This window comes from Peromyscus maniculatus, chromosome 9, assembly GCF_049852395.1.
Source record: "Peromyscus maniculatus bairdii isolate BWxNUB_F1_BW_parent chromosome 9, HU_Pman_BW_mat_3.1, whole genome shotgun sequence".
Taxonomy (NCBI): domain Eukaryota; kingdom Metazoa; phylum Chordata; class Mammalia; order Rodentia; family Cricetidae; genus Peromyscus; species Peromyscus maniculatus.
In genome coordinates, this window is record NC_134860.1 from 77046387 (window position 1) to 77063705 (window position 17319).

The 17319-nt window shown below is 42.5% G+C and overlaps 1 protein-coding gene across 1 annotated transcript in view; it reads left to right on the forward strand.

The window, feature by feature from the left end:
* Vwa8 (von Willebrand factor A domain containing 8) overlaps positions 1–17319 on the forward strand; it is a 340258-nt gene that overhangs the window by 69012 nt on the left and 253927 nt on the right. The window contains exons 6-9 of the mRNA XM_006989556.4: positions 2713–2877; positions 4282–4331; positions 4893–5001; positions 6853–6957. Coding sequence (XP_006989618.1) covers positions 2713–2877; positions 4282–4331; positions 4893–5001; positions 6853–6957 — 429 coding nt within the window. The remainder of the gene's footprint in view (positions 1–2712; positions 2878–4281; positions 4332–4892; positions 5002–6852; positions 6958–17319) is intronic.

Below are 17319 nucleotides of genomic sequence, written 5' to 3' on the forward strand. Positions count from 1 at the left end.
GCCAGCTGGCCCAGCCCTCAAAATCACTGAGATATCCTGTCCAAGAGCAATAATGTAAAAAGTGATAGAGGAAGGTACCTGGTGTTCTCTTCTGACCTCCCCTGCATGCACCTGTGTGCATGTGATATCAAACTGGGTGGGTGGGGTCTCCACTTGTGCCTCCAGTCAGGTCTGGAACCCATCCTCAATAAACCATTCAAAAGAACCAAACTAAAAGTGGATGCAGAAAAAGAAGGTTTATTCACATGACGCCATTGGCAAGAGGGACAAAGAGACCCAGAAAACCCCTTAAACTCTTCATCTCTAGGGTACTGAGGCGAGATCTAAGTTTAAATAGAGGGCCAAGCCAGTGGTTCTTAACCTGTGGGTCACAACTCTTTGGGGCTTGGACGACTCTTTCATGGATGTCACCTATGACCATCAGAAAACACATATGTTTATGTTTCATAGCAGTAGCAAAATTACAGTTATGAAGTAGCAATGAAAATAATTTTATGGTTGGGGTCACCACAGCATGAGGAACTGTATTAAGGGGTCACAGCATTGGGAAGGTTGAGAACCTCTGTTCTAAGCAGTCCTGGTCAAGGTGTGGGCCCGCCTCCCGTTGCTCATCATTGTGTGGGCTTCAGTCACATCCTATAAGGTGGTCCGATAAATTGTTAGAACCATGTGAAATCTCTTCCACAGAGACAGTTTCCCCCTATGGCTGGGGTTCCTTCTCCCAGTGTGAGATCCCTAGTGAAATTCTTATTTCTTTGGTGGTTTATTGTTTCAGTAATCTGATAGTCAGATTGAAAGATACAGTATCTTATTAAGAGTATCTTAATTTCGCCGGGCGTTGGTGGCGCACGCCTTTAATCCCAGCACTCGGGAGGCAGAGCCAGGAGGATCTCTGTGAGTTCGAGGCCAGCCTGGGCTACCAAGTGAGCTCCAGGAAAGGCGCAAAGCTACACAGAGAAACCTTGTCTCGAAAAACCAAAAAAAAAAAAAAAAAAAAAAAAAAAGAGTATCTTAATTTCTGTCCAACAGGTTATATATGTACCATCAAACTCACATTGTATGTACCACACACCCCCATCATCTCTCTCTGTTATCTCTCTCTCTCTTTCTAGCTCTCTTTATCTCTGTCTATCGCTCACTCTTACTGGTTTCATTTAGATGATGCTAGTAAAGTTTTATTATTATGGAAATTACTAGTTTGTATAAACTTCATATTCTGATTATCCGTGTTTTGCTGCTCTCAGGCAAGTCTGGATCCAAACATTTGTTTTCTAATATATGTGACATAGAGTCTTGGGGTTACTGTTTTAATCTATGATTTGTGATTTCAATTATGATTAAATAAGTTTATTTTAAAGATTGACTCATGCTATCAGTCAACAGACTTTTTCCTGTTGTGTACTGGAGGTAGGGAGTCCTCCAGAGTCTGGATTTAGCATGAAACAGTCTTTTTAGGAGTAAAGGCACACTATAGGACGATAGAAGCTTGTAAATCATACAGTTAAGTGACACCAAGGAGCCTCTAATGTAGGGATCAGAAAAGGACTCTGTTGAGCTTTGAACATTGTGCTTATCCTATGCAAATGGAAGTCTGTTCCACAGCAGATGCATCCGCATCGGTGATGCATGCTGTCTTTACAGAACTGCAGTTGTCAGAGGGTTGAAGCCACGGGCTTGTAGAAGATGGGGGTTTCTGAGACTGGGAGAGTGAGACACAATGACAGAAGGTGTTGACTACCCTGTGAAACATTTCAGCACTATCATATTGCTGTGGAAGATCTACTCCGAGCTGTGGGCTTTCCCCTTAAAATGTATATATATGCACATTTATATAGACTTTGTAAAATGCCAGGAATCTATGTGTGACTGTTATGAGCCATTGATCAAGTTAGACAGGCATGGTGTCTGCCATGGACATCCACATATATTCTCATATTTAGTTTTTATGGCACTCAATCATGTAGATTATATTATTTCCACATTATAGGTAAGAGAATTGAGGCTCCAAGGGTAAAGTCACAAATTTCTTTGGTAGTTTATCTAGAGTTTGTATCTAGTGGCTGAGTCAGGATCTGATAGCCTGTTGCTATTCTCTTAGGTCTGTCTTACACTGGAACATATTAGATTGGGCATATTAGATAACTCCTTTGACCTCTACTTCATTCATTCATAGAATATTGTCTTCTGTATTGTGACTAATTACATGAGAAATCTGTGCAATAGTAAATGTGAAATTCTGGAAGGCTAAATGAGAAAAGTAATCTTTTAAAAGCTGGTATTACTAGTCATATGCCTTAATAGAAATATACCTATAAGTGTAACTGTCTGAGGTCTATGGGGAACCTCTACTCTGATGGTAGTCTGTTCTTCTAGGTCTAACTGTTTGCTCTCTGCCCTCTGACCCCCTCCTTCCATGTTAGGGACTGGAGCTTGGCAGTCTGTCTCAGGATCATTTATTTTGGGCATGTGGGCTACATTTCCTTCCCCATGCACGTCTCCAGGCTGGGAGATTTCCCTGGCATCTGGATCCTGATTTACTTTGCTGCGTTCCTTAACAGCTTGGTTTTGAGAGTGTTCTTAAATGCCCCGCTCTCAGCAGTCAGGGTGTGGTTCCTTGTCTTGGCTGCTTTTACATTTGGACTTTGTGTCGGCTGCTGTTGTAGCTGGGATCCATGTCACTATGCTCTAGTGTTCTGTCTCTTGCTTTCTTAGGATCACACGAAAGAGGAGTTGGATGCTTGGAAGATTGTCCGGGTTAGTGAACATTTCCGAGTGATTGCCTTGGGCTTGCCAGTGCCCAGGTACTCTGGGAACCCCTTAGACCCCCCTCTCCGTTCACGATTTCAAGCCAGAGATATTTATTTTCTACCCTTCAGGGTAAGTATTTCAAAGACATAGTGCTTGGAATGGTTTTTATCTGTAACAAGGAATTAAATTCTATATCAATATTAGCATATTTTTATTTTTGTTTTTTATTTTGTGTGTATGAATGTCTTGCCTGAATGTATGTCTGTGTACCACTCATGTGCTTGTTACCTGTGGAGACCAGAAGAGGGCATCTGGTCCCTTGGAACTGGAGTTATAGACAGTTGTGAGCCACCATCATGGTGCTGGGAGTTGAACTTGAGTCCTCTGGAAGAGCAGCCAGTGCTCCTGGCTGCTAATCTTGCTCCAGCCCCCTGACTCTTTTTCCTATTGAAAATGTGTTTACATACACTATATTCTGATCATGGCTTCCCTCCTCCATCTCCTCCCAGAGCCTCCCCTCCCTTCTAACTGTACACCTTCTTTCTTTCTCTTTAGAAAACAATCAGGCAAAGAAAAAGGAAAAACATAAAACATACACATAAAAAACCCATAACCTATAAAAATACAAAATTAGAAACCATGATACAAGCAAAGACCAGTAAGGTTAAAACAAAGTCCAAACAAAGCAGTGTGAGACAAACAGCCTACAAACATACATTGAGTTTGTTCTGTGCTGTCCATCTATTGCTGGGCACAGGGAATTGGTTTTGGGTTGGCATCTACTGCTGGGTGCGGGGCCTGTCTCTAAGTGTGGTTTTTGTACCCAGTGAGACTCCAGGGGAGAAACTGAAATTTCCTGTTTGTGAGCAGTTGTCAACTGGAGACAGTTTCAGAGAGAGGAGGTCGCGTCCACATCTCCTCTCAGTTCTCAGACCCACCCCATCTGGCTCAGTCCTGTACAGTCCCTGTTCATGCTGCCTCAGTCTCTGGGTGTTCATGTACATCGACCACATTGATTTAGAGGGCTTTGCTTCCTTGGTATCCTCCATCCCCTCTGGCTGTTACAGTCTTTCCCTCTCCTCTTCCACATAACTCCCTGAGCTCTGAGTGGTGGGTTTGATGGAGACACCCCATTTAGGACTGAGTGCTACAAAGTGTTTGTTATCTGTACACTCTCTAGTTGTGGGTTTCTGTATTAGTTTCCAACTACTGTAGGAGGAAGATTCTCTGATGATGGCTGGGCATGGGAGTAACAGAATGTTGCTAGAAGTCGTTTTCTTATTTTTTAAGTATATGAAATTATATAAAAAACAGAAGTCAGATTTCCCTGTGGTATTCACAGTGTTCATTGTGAGCCCCCCTGATTATTTCAAAGACTGCCTTTGCTTTTATTAAATGGAATGTATCATGAAATGATTGCTGCTATAAATTACAGTGTCTACTTAATTAAAAGTTTGGTTTTTATTTATAAAATATTTGTGTTTCATCCATTGTATTCATTATTAATCAGTTGATTATGCTTCTGTTATTTAGGACCAACTAAAACTATTATATTCAGTTGGAGCCAATGTTTCTGCTGAGAAGTAAGTATACTTTATAAATATTGTTTTGCTTAAACATTGAATTTGTTTAAAAATTAAACTTGTTATTGTTAAACTAAAAAAAATTGCTTAGCAGTTTGTGTTGAGTCTTGATGGAGGCTTCACAAAGGCATGGACACTGACATGAGTCCAGAAGTCGGAGTCGACCTTTACAGACAGACAGACAGCGAGTGAAATAAGGGTTCTGGGGACCGAAACAAGCCAAGCATGAGACTTAAGAGCTGGGGCTTTGTTCCCAGGGAGTAAAACACTTTTAGCACCCAGACCTTAGCTTTGGGTTGAGCTTCAGAAAGGCAGGGAAGAAGCTCACGTGGTAGATTGGGACCAGGTTGTGGCAATCTTGCATATTGTGATAGGTTAGAGAAAACGTCTAGATAGCTAATCGGCTTCTGAATTTGTAATGGATTATTATATGAACAATTGTTCTTTAAGAATTAATAGTATATTTTTAGATAAATGTAATCAGCCCAACTATTTTATACTTACCATACATTTTATATGTTAAAATTATTCAGATAAAATTTAAAACCTGTTTCCTTCTAGGATTTCTCAGCTTTTGTCCTTCGCTACAACTCTCTGCTCCCAAGAATCCTCTGCACTTGGACTTCCAGACTTCCCTCTAGATAGTTTACCAGCAGCAGTTCAAATCCTGGTAAGTATAAAATGAAGTAGTGGTGGATACGCATACTCAGACGTGGGAAAGATGAACAGAAAGTTCATCATTCGGGATTGGTCGCTTGAGTTGTCTTGGCTTTCTTTTCTATAGAAGGCCTGAGATTGGTGTGTATACTGGAACAAACTGTACAGAGAGCCATGGCATGCTCAGGTTCTGGAGAGCTTGTAGTTTTGAAGAAGGGAGAGGTAAAAATGCAGCCTCCTCTATGGAGGTTCCATAGAGGAACGGCAGCTGATCAAATAAGAGGTATACTGTAGGGAAGGAGATGCTGAGCTGACCCAACCTGAGGCAAGGGAGCTGAGCTTTCTCACCCTGTCACCCAGCAGTCATTGGTTACTGGTTATCCAAAAGGACACCGGTTCCTAGGTGCTGGCAGGTCTCCCAACTTGTGAAAACAGATGGCTTCAGGAGCCTGAAGGCAGCCTGTGTCAGCAAGACTTTTAAGAACTGTGGGAAGGGAAGGAAGCTGAGCCACACATGGCACATGAGCAGATCTGAATACATTCGCAGTTACTTTCCCAAAGCATGTGGCATTCTTCTGTCTAGAGTGATGGGAAAACCTCAGGGCAGAGGGCACATACAAAATGTTCAGCCACGGATGGGCCTGGCATGTTTGCAGAATGAGAACAAGTTGTATCGTTAGAACTAAGAGTTTGTGGTAGAGACAGAGGTTAGAACCCTACCATGAATTAGTTTGTTGAGTACTCCTGCCTGGATTTTATGGTGAGGGAGGAATGGCCTGCCAGAGGTTCTGAAGTAGGTGGAGTGTGAAGTGATCATGTTTATGTTAGATGAAGATACCTTTGCTAGCAGCAAGGAGAATAGGGAGATCCTGGCTGCATGGCAGTGAGTTCACAACACTGAGCAAGACCCTGCCTAGGCAGGCATCATGTGTAAAGGTGTCTTGCTTTCCCCCAGAGTTGGCACTTAGTCAGACAGCTAGCTTTCCTACACATTGTTCACATTGTTATCTACATCCTGAACACTTCTTTGTTCGAAATTTGATGTATCTCTTTTAATTTTTCCTCAGTAATTTTTACATTGAAAATTCTCTACTCTGAAAAAAAAATCACTTTTAAAATAGCAAGCAAACACCCACAATCTCTGCATGAGAAGTCCCTGTTGTTAGCATGTTGCCCCTGCTTGCACATGTACCCTTCAATTTTTTGAGCTACTTGAAGGTAAATGCAATATTCTTAAGGTACGACTGCCAAGAATTGGAGCCCCCTGTATGTCCAGAATGCTCTTACCACACTCCATATATATCATGTTGACAATAATTCAGTAAAATCATCTAATAAACAGTCCATATGGAGATCTTCTGTGTGCTCTTGGCAGTAACTCTTTGAATGATGTGAACAGACTTGAGAGTGCAATATGATTTGGGTGAAGAATTTGAGGCTAATGAACACTTGTTAACTTTGTAGTTATAATTGTGAGACTTGATGGCTATAGATAAGATCAACTCAGATTAGGAATAAAGGCTGGAAATGCAGTGCTTTGGGTGGTTAGAGTGGGGAAATGTGTGCTCCTGCAGATGTGCTGAGTCCGTGTACTGTAGGGTCATATGATAGATAACTGAAGGCTTTGGTCTAGAGCTCGAGAAAGAGGCAAGAACTAGATAAAGATGCACGGGGACCAGCAGTATAGGTGAAAGGTTGGAGTGCGTGGCATTGCTCAGGGATATGGTATAGGGCAGAGAAATTGCTTCCTTTGTACATTACTGGAATATATTTGTTATGCTTTTGGAAAAGTAAATGTGTATTTCAGATACATTTTCCGTGAGTGAGATGTTGCTGACCTCTGTACATGTCTGCTCCTAAATAGGATTCCTTTCCGATGATGCCAATTGAACATGCAGTCCAGTGGCTGTATCCGTATACTATTTTACTAGGACATGAAGGGAAGATGGCTGTGGAAGGTGTTTTAAAAGTGAGTATCTGTTTCTCCTTCCTTGCCATCCTCCTCATTTCACTTTCCTTCCCATCCGCCCATTTCTCCTGTCCCCCTCTCTCTACTTTTCTTTCCCCATCTTGCTTTCTTCCTTTGTCTTCCCTTCTTTCCTCTTCCAAGACAGGAAGCACTGGGTGCCAGTGACAAGAGAGCAGTGGAGGGAAGCAAGCGTTCAGGTGTGGGTGTGGCTGGGGATTTGTTACGTGGTGCGAACCATCAAATGCAATTGAACAAAAGAGTGAATAGATTGATGGTAACGGGAATCACTGGTCTCACTGTTGGAGAAGGATTATGAACATAGAAAGGGGAAGACATGAAAGAACCCCGAGGCACTAGATTGGAAATGGAGATATGATTATGAATCATGTTTTTTTTCATTGTATATATATCAGTGCTACCTTTTCCTGAGAAGACATGGGTCTTCTTGCCTTAGAGCACAAACAGCAGACTCAAGAAATGATTCCACCAAGGTCTAGTTGGGTGCACCACAGAGTTTAATTGAAGTTACATGCTGGAGCCCAGAGAAGTTATAGTTGGCCACACTGTTTTCTCAGACGTGGGTCCTGTGGGTCTACTGCAGGGTCTTGTGAGCACCTTGCATGTGCCTAGTGAGAGATGCTTATACACTGCTTTGTGGGCCTGCTGTCCCTTCCTTGAGGGAATGTCAGAAGGCATTCTTGTGAATGTCTTGGGAAAGTCTCGTGTAGGTGAACACAGCTGCTCTGATTTCAGTATGTCAGTGGCTGTGTCATGGCTGCATAGCATTACACAATGTGTGAAAAGTAGCTATGGTAACAAAAAAGTGTGTGTGTGTGTGTGTGTGTGTGTGTGTGTGTGTGTATACACATTTTCCACGTCTGTGGTCTGACAGAGCCTAGAAACCATGAGCACACCAAGTGCCTGGATGTCTAAATTGTACGTTCACTGAAAGGATCCAGTTCCCAAGAGATAGTGCTGAACTGAAGATCGGGTCAAGAAACGGATGAGGCCATGGAGATTTTCAACAAATGATGTTAGCATATCAAAACCACAGAGGAGCTTGCTGGTTTGAGCATTAAAAATAAACAGTAACTGATGATAATCCACTGTGTAAAATAGGCATCCATAAGTCCATACTGACTTAAAAAATTTTAAAATATGGAGGATAAGCAACTCCTTGTTGCTGTAGAATGTTACCAACAAATATGGAAGAAATTATATATGTTGAAAAATCACTATTAGCCACCATCAGATTGATGGCTGACTGAGGAAGGTATAAAGTTGGGATGTGTGTGTATACTTCCATAACTGGATGTCATCTCAGAACATCTTGCAAAATACTTAGTTGACGACAAACTAGGAAAGTGATATTTTTATAATCACCACCTACATGACCAGGCCGAACAAACTGACATTTGCCTTGTGTGCCTCTCAAGTGTTGTGCTTGGAAGAGATCCTCATTCGTCAGGAATCCTGCTGAAAGTTGAGGATTTGAGTTGGACTGTGAAGAAATACAGTATAGTCCTGGGTCCAGGGACACTTTACAGAAGAAAGGCCTGTGTTTTTAAAACTCTTCAGGCCATAAAAGACAACTGAAAGACTGTTCTGAGTTGAAGGAGCCTGGAAAGTAACAGTAGCCAAATGTGGCCTTTCTTCCTGCATAGATCTTTGGTCACACAGGAACAAGTGAATTGTTGTTCATAACTTACATGCTTATGAACTGGATAGCGTGTTTGTATAAATTTGTTTTCTATTTAGCAACTTAGGTAGTGATTCAATTTGCTAGGGTTCTTGCTTTCAGGGAATGGTGAACTGTGATGTTTAAGAATAGGGACCGTCATATCTTCAGCTTGCTATTAAATTGTTAAGGAAAAAAAAAAAGAGTTGATTGTGTGTGCATGTGTATGGAGTAGTAGGGAGGTAACAAGAAATCTGGGTGAAGGTGAAATAGTTTTTGTACAATTGTGTCCTACAGGTTTCCTATAAGTTTGAAATTACTTCACAATTAAGTAAATACCTAACATTTGAAAATTAAAATCTAAGGAAAATATGTAATGTAATAAGAAGGTAAAATTTACAACTTAAATTCATAGCTTGGAAAGTATTTATATAATTACAGTAAGTTTATGCAATTTTGAAATGGTTTTGATGTCTTCTGTTTTTTTATATACTTCTCTGGTATAGTGTTATCTAAACTATGTTTTCATTTTGTCATAAGTCACTAAAAATATTTGGGACATAGTTTTCTTTTAGTATGTATAGCATAGTTTTCTCATTGTATGGTTAACAATGGTGAGTTCTAAAAGGCCAGACCTCCCCTGTGATGTTTTGTTAGTGCATATTTACATGCTGATCCCCAGTGGAAACTTACTGGCTTCCTAATCAGCTCCCTCTTAGGAAGGAAGGCTTTTGCTTCTCTTACAGAGTCTGACTAAAGATGCAGATTTCTCTCTAGTAGTGAAAGTGTGACTGCTGTGGGGGACTCCATTTTCTAGAGGCCATGTTTGCCAGCCTTGAGCATTCATCAGGAATAGTATTTGTTTCTCCCTTGCTCTCTAGTCCATGTGTTCTATAGTAGTGGGGGGGGGGGCAGGGAGGAGCACTCTAAGGCATCTAGCAATTGTGAGAACTCCCAGGTGTGTAGTCTTAGTTGGTTCAGTGAGAGTGTGTGTGAGATTAGCTTTTGGGTTCCAGCGAACCCAAAGAAGTAACATTTTCACTTACCACATCAGTATAATAGTAAGGGTAAAAATTCAGTTATTTCTTATAGGTTATGAGAAATGTATATGGATAGAATATGCTATGGATAGAATTTTTATGTTTTAATCTGAAATTTTTGAGCACTTCATACATGAGTATTGTATTTACATCGTTTCTATTTCTCTGTCCCCCTTCCAACTCCTTCCTTGTCCCCTCAACTTCTCTGTCATGACATCTGCTATTGGAGGAGGCTAGCTCCAACCTGTCCAAGGGCTCTTGGGGGGGAGTGGGGAATGAGGAAGCATTAGATAGAAATACAGACGGAGACGATGAGAAAGACAGACACAGGAGAGCTTTGGGAGGGCCCTGGGTCAATACCCAGCTGCCCCAACTTTATTCATAATGGACCTTTTATACATCAGCAAGGGGGGTGGCAAATGACCTTCCCCTTCCAAGGTCAAGGTATAAAGTACCAACAAGTGTAGACCCTTCAAAATACCTGGTACCCACGCCTTTGGCCAAATCATCCCATTATGCAGCCCTACTGGGCAAAGCAAGCTCAGACTGTCTAACCTTGAGTAAGGCCTTACTAGGGAGCTTCTGTGGGCCCCACATTCTATAAGTATTATTGTTAGATATTGTACTGAGTCCTTTTAGTGTTTCTTGTATATACATGTATTTACATCTGACCAGGTATTTGATATCTATTGGGGCTCAGTTTCTGGAGAAAGTTGTTTCTTCCTAATTTAGCAGCCATTGATTGCCTATACCTCTTTATCTGGGCATGGCCTTGTGAAATTTCCTCCATCCACAATGACATGTCAACTGGTATTGTCATCATGCAAGTCTTGTTTGGAGGACCAGTTTTGTTGAAGTTATGTGATTGCAGCAACCAGGTCATGTCTTAGAAGACACTGTAGCAACAAGCATCCTGGTCCTCTGGTTCTTGGTCTTTCCTTGGCCTCTTCCATGGTGATCACTGAGCCCTTGATGGAGGGTTGCCTCGTAGATGTACTGGCTGGGGCTGGGGAGGTACCCCATAGTCACTTATTCTCTACATTTTGGCCGGTCTTGGGTCTCTGTAAGTCTGTATCTGCTGAAAAGAGGTATTTGATGAAGGTTGAGAACTACATTTATCTGTGGTTGTAAGTATTTATAATAGAGTTGTAAGCCACACTGGTTTAGGAAAATGGCAGTAGTAGGTTGTTCTAGTGTTCTCTCTCCAGGCATGGGTAATTGATGAAGTGGCTTTTACTGAGTGGGCTCCAAGTCCAACTCGACAGCGCTTGGTTATCCCCAGGATAGAGTGCCACTATTGTACCATTGGGGATATCTTGCTGGGACAGTCTTCTTGTGCTTATAGGCTTTATAGCTGGATAGAATTTGATTTTCTCCCCCGGTAGCTTGCCTAGCACCTTCAGATACTATCTATGAGAGGTAGTCCTCGAAGAGGCTTCCAGGCGAATTCTAGCTCAATTTCTCTGAGTCTTGTGTTTTAAGTATGTGGTTCTTCAGTAATAGTCTTTTGAGTTCTGGAAGGCAACCAAAGACAATGGCAAAAGTCTACATGTATTGTTTTGGAAACCAATCGGACCTCCCTGACTAACAACTGAAAAGGAGGTTTTCTGTTTGGAAGTTTTTGTTAGTCTTTGGCTGTTGGGGAGCGTTATAACCCTGTGTGGCCTAATTCTACTGTTGGAGCCCATCTGGGTTTCCTGGTGGCTTTGTCCAGCAGGTCTGCATAAAGAGGATGATTGGACCACGGGCCTGAGTGCAGGTGTTTGGAAGGGTCTACACTTGGCTGTCTAGTAAGGGGGAGGTCTTTGCTCCTCCCCTGGGCATTGTCATAAAAAGCCCTTTGGAATAAAGTTCTGGGCTGGTGGATTAGGATCCAGGCCCTTCCAAGGCTATCTTGTGTTTCTCTCTTTCCTCTCATGGTCTAGGTATCTCTCTCTAGCAAATATTTCTCACTTCTCCCTACTCAAGAGTACCCTGGGTCATAAAAGTGGCGACTGGTCTGTCTGCCACATCCCACTTAAACCTCTCTCTCTCTCATATGTATGTATTATGTACATGCTTTTAAGTAAGCTTATAGAAAGTTCCCCTATGGCTTCTCCAAACATCCTTGGTAATGTTTCTCCCCTCCCCCACATTGCCCTCCCTCCCTCGTGTTTCTCTCCCTCACCCTTTCATAGCACTTGAAAGGTGTCCTGCTCTCCCTCTTGATGGACTGAATGATAATGCCTCCCAAGGTTCATAGGCTTGAACACTTGGTCCCCAGGCAGTGGAACTGTTTGGGAAGGATTAGAAAGTATAGCCTTGTTGGAAGAGGGGTTTCGCTGGGAGGGAGCTGGGCTTAGGGTTTCAGAAGCCATTCCCCGTCAGCTCTGCCTCCTGCTTCTGGATCCAGATGTGATCTCTTAGCTGCTGCTTCAGCCGCCGGCTGCCATGCCTTTGCTCTTAGCATAAACTCTAACCCTTTGGAACCGCAAGCTCCAAGTAAACCTTTCCAGTGCCTTGGTCGTGATGTTTTATCACAGCAATAGAAAACTAAGACCCCCGTTTCTAGAGTTCTTCTCCCCCTTAATGGTCCCTTTCCACTTTTCTGGTTTGTGTGTCTACTTTAATTTCTGTACTCCATTCTGAAAATTCAGAGCTAGAATCCACAAGTATGAGAACATGCAATGTGTCTTTCTGCATCTCAGTCACCTCAGAATATTTTCTAGTTGAGACCGGGTCTCACTGTGTAGCCCTGGCTGGTCTAGGACTTACTATGTAGACCAGGCTAGCATCAAGCTCACAGAGATCACTTGTCTCCATCTCGCAAGTGCTGAGATTGAAGTCGTGTACCACCATGCACAGCTATAGATGAAGTTTTTTAAAATGTAAAGGAACAGCAAGAAAATAAAGAGGCAAAGTAAAATAGAAGAGATACCAGAAAAGAAGCAGGTAAGATGTAGTCACTGACCAAGCTGGGTGTATTCTAAAGGATACATGTTTCCTTTAGAAGTCTACAAGTAATTAAACTTTTTTTTTCACCTCAGAGCAACGACTCTTGTATAATTGATTAACAAAGTTTTAAGCCCGTTTCTTGTGTACTGGCGGGCAGCTGTCTGTGGTTTTGGTGTAACAGATTTCTACTCTTAATTCTACGCTAGAGAAACTTTAAATGAGTGGGCAGCTGACCATCTAGTTTTCTTTACACAAAGTAGGGTCATTTAACTTCTTTTTTTTTTTTTTTATAAAGATTTATTTATTTATTATGTATACAGCATGTATGACTGTAGGCCAGAAGAGGGCATCAGATCTCATTACAGATGGTTGTGAGCCACCTTGTGGTTGCTGGGAATTGAACTCAGGACCTCTGGAAGAGCAGTCAGTACTCTTAACCTCTGAGCCATCTCCCCAGCCCCTAACTTCTTTTTATAACTTTGTTTTCCTGAGGTACACACTGGGGCCTATGATTAATTCTGTAAGTTACATGACCAGGGAACTCAGGCCTAACCTTGGGTGTAGGGACATAATGGCTTTCTTTGGTCATCAGCCTATTTTTCCACCAGCAGAATTTGTGGGTCTCTAATGCATGGAACTTCCCTGATCTTATTTTCTGTCCTCAGCAGGTCTCACATCTAACAAAGGGGAAAGTGACTTTTATACTGTATTTGCCCTTTCTGTATCTCTTAATGAAACAATTGGCAGAATAACCTAAACCATTTCCCTAATCATCTTCGCTAACTGTCCTAACCACCTGTATCTTTTAGGCTAACTCAGAAAGTCCAATTAAATCATAGATCTAACTAATTAGCTTTGCTCTTATAAGAATCATCTTCATTATGATCTGTAAGTAAATTGCCCAGTGAGGAGTGGGATTTCCAAGAAACAATCACACTGTACTAGATACAGTGGGCTCCCTTCACATAGTAATCACACCATGCCAACTACAGCAGGAACGCGGCAGGCATCATCATCATCATCATCATCAGCAGCAGCAGCAGCAGCAGCAGCAACAGCAGCAGCAGCGGGAAGCACAGCAAGAACAGGGCGTTCTGGAGACAATCCTGCCGGGCTTCTCCAGGATGGACTCAGAGTAGCTTTGTTATCCTCTGGGCTGCATTCCGTAAGCTCCATAGCTGTCTGCAGCTCCTCAGACATGGCCACTGGCACAGCGGGAGTTGGGGAGAAGGGCGAGGTCTGCCAGAGCCATGGTTGCTGTGCTTGAGCTGGATAGAGTCCCTTCACGAGATACTACGTGAGGAGGAGGAGGAGGAGGAGGAGGAGGAGGAGGAGGACACGGGCAGCGGCAAGAGCGAAACTACCCCAAAACATGCAGCAGTAGGGAAGTGTGTTACATTGGCTGAGTCGGGAAGCCGCCATGTTTGACTCTGTAGTTCACTGCAAGGCCTACACTTTGAGCTGGAAAAGGACTGTGAGCTTGTCTTTGAATCAACACCTGAACCTGGCAGACATCAGTCAGAGAAGCAGAGGAGCTGGTGTTTGCAGTCAAAGACTTCTTCAGCTTCAGAGAGGCCGAGTTCCCTCAGTGCAGCGCACATGTCTTGGGAACAAGGGGGTATTTGAAGGAAGAAGAGAGGAGACTGCCTGGAAATTCTGCTGAAATGAAGCAATGTGAAGTATTTTGTGAAGCAACTCGGGCTGGGGGAATCTTTACTGTGTAGATAACTCAGTGAGAGCAAAGGTCTTCATTCTTTACAGAGAAACTCCATTGATGTGTTTCTAGACTCTAGTTTTAAAAGCAAATTAAATACTTTGTTGTTACTGTTTTTCTCTTTGAAACAGCGTCTTCTTTTTGAAGCCAGCATAACCCTGGCTGGCCTGGCGCTTGGTATTGAGACCAGACTGGCCTTGAACAGGATCTGCCTGCCTGGAGAAAGTACTAGTGCTGCTTTGCATATGTAGCTTGCCCTTCATTTTACCCTTCATGATAAGGGAAGCAGAAATATGGTTGGAGGTTCATATTACAAACAGAAATCGTCTAACTTTGATAGTAGGTGTTGGAATTTCTTAGCTAAGAGAAGAAAAAGTGCCACTGTCGCCTTAATTATCTCGAGCATGAGTTGAATGGCAGGCACAGCTCATCTACCCTGAGGAGCTGCTCTTGCTCACCGGCCGCTCGCTACACATGTGTGTTAGTGTTCAACACCTTAGCCTCTGTTGTTCACACTGCTGCTGTCTACACATGTGTGTTAGTGTTCAACGCCTTAGCTTCTGTTGTTCACACTGCTGCTGTCTACACATGTGTGTTAGTGTTCAACGCCTTAGCTTCTGTTCACATTGCTGCTGTCTACACATGTGTGTTAGTGTTCAACACCTTAGCTTCTCTTGCTCACCTGCTGCTGTCTACACGTGTGTGTTAGTGTTCAACGCCTTAGCTTCTCTTGCTCACCTGCTGCTGTCTACACGTGTGTGTTAGTGTTCAACGCCTTAGCGGTAGAGCGGCTGCACACAGCTGCAGCTCTTGCATCTGGTCTTGGGCACTCTGTGACTTATTTGCTACTTTAAATGTCTCTCTTCAAAGTATATCTTAAGTTAATGTTCATGTCTGAATGTTGTCCTCAAATAGTTTTGATAAGAAATATGAAAGTGAACTTCCTTACATTTAGAAAGGGTTACATTAAAGGAGTGGACATTTCTGCTCTAATAGAACAAACCAAGAAGGGTGTATTTTCTCATATAGATAGCCTAGAAATGGATGAGTAGTTGCATTTGAATTATATATCCACTTGAATTTTAATGTAATCATTTAATTAGACCACATTTTAAAGGAAAACCTATTACCCACTGAAAATGCAGTCAGCTAAAATTCAGAATACTTTCCTTTTTTTTTTTTAATTTCCCTGAACCAGCTATAGAAATGACTGGAATGACTTCATTCCCCAGATGGTGCTTGTCACATGACATCCCTGTTCTTAGAACATCTCTGTAGCCATGGAATCACTTCTAGCTTTAGTTAAGACTCTGAAAGAAAATGCTTTCATTCTCATCTCGCCGTGCTTTGAGAATGGTAAGCCTGTGGCAGCCCAGTAACAGATGCGGCCAAGCTTCTGATAACGTGTCTTGGCACTCGGTCCTACTTAAGTAGCACTCCATCATGACAATGGCTAAATTAGTAGGTTCCCTTGGAGATTTAGAAAGAGTGTGCCACTCTTGTTCATTGATAATGTAGTCTGAACCATCTCTCTCTCTCTGAAACTTGGAAAGATCTTGCACGTAGTGTTTTTTTTAGCCAGTTCAACAAACATTAATTGAGCATCCATTATTTGGCAAATAATAGTCCACACAGTGAATTCTAGGGATGCAGAAACAGATGCTATCTGATGGATCCTCTTGGAGAATTTATAGTCTGGTTAGGGCAGCAGACACTAGCAACATTCTAATATAGTGATTTTATAATACTGGCTAGTAAAGCATTGGTTCAGTGACAAATAGGAATGAAATAGGCACAGGAAATGTCTCAGAGGTGGACGATAGCTGATAAAAACTAGGGTGAGTTGGAGGACTGTTACAGAGCATTAACTATGTAAAGGTTTGTTACATTTGTTTTTGCTGTGGAATATTACTTTAACTGTAAAGGTGTGTTACATTTGTTTATGCTGCATTTGTTTAATGATATAAGAAGAATGTATTGTTAAATTTGTTTAATGATGTAAGGGTGTGTTACATTTGTTTGTGCTGCATTTGTTTAACTGTGTAAAGATGTGTTGCATTTGTTTCACCTTGCCTGCCTAAGGCACCTGATTGGTCTAATAAAAAGCCGAATGGCCAATATCTAGGCAGGAGAGGGATAGGCGGGGCTGGCAGGCAGAGAGAATAAGTAGGAGGAGAAATCTAGGCTCAAGAAAAGAGGAGGAGAGAATGAGGGAGACACCCAGAGCCAGTCAGGCAGCTGCCAGCACAGAGTAAGACATACAGGGGGAAAAAGTCCCGAGACAAAATGTAGATAAAGAGAAACAAGTTAATTTAGTTAAGGGGGGGGAGGAGGGAGAAGCTAGCCAGAAATGAGCATAAGCTTAAGGTTGAGCATCCATAACTAAGTCTCTGTGTCATGACTTGGGAGCTAGTTGGTGGCCCCAAAGAAAAAGCCTGGTGCAGAGAACTCTGCGCAAAAGTGAGAGAACAGGAGAAGCGATTGGAAAAATGAATTGATGGAGATTCTATTAGTTAGCGCGAGAAAGTGGAGGGGTATGTTTGTGAGGAGAATGGACCTTGAGGTTTCTAAGTGGACTTGTCCAGCAGCCTTTAAGTTGTCACTCTATTTAGAGCTTTGTTGTTGTTGTTGTTTGGTTTTTCGAGACAGGGTTTCTCTGTGTAGCCCTGGCTGTCTTGGAACTTGCTTTGTAGACCAGACTGGCCTGGAACTCTCAGAGAACTGCCTGCCTCTGCCTCCTGAATGCTGGGATTAAAGACATTCGCACCACAGCCTGGCTTCCAGAGCTATTTTGATATTAAAGATAAATTGTTGGGGCCTGCCTGCAGGTGCAGAGCATGGGATGGTTCCTGGCAGGAGATTCCCAGGCAGTGAATGTTGTTTGCCATCTTGGGATACCATGGCTGTCCTTACTGGGCTCTGGGGCCCTTTCACCCATGTAAGCAGAGCATTCAGAGGAAAAAAAAAATGAGTGCTTGGGAATCATTACTGTATGA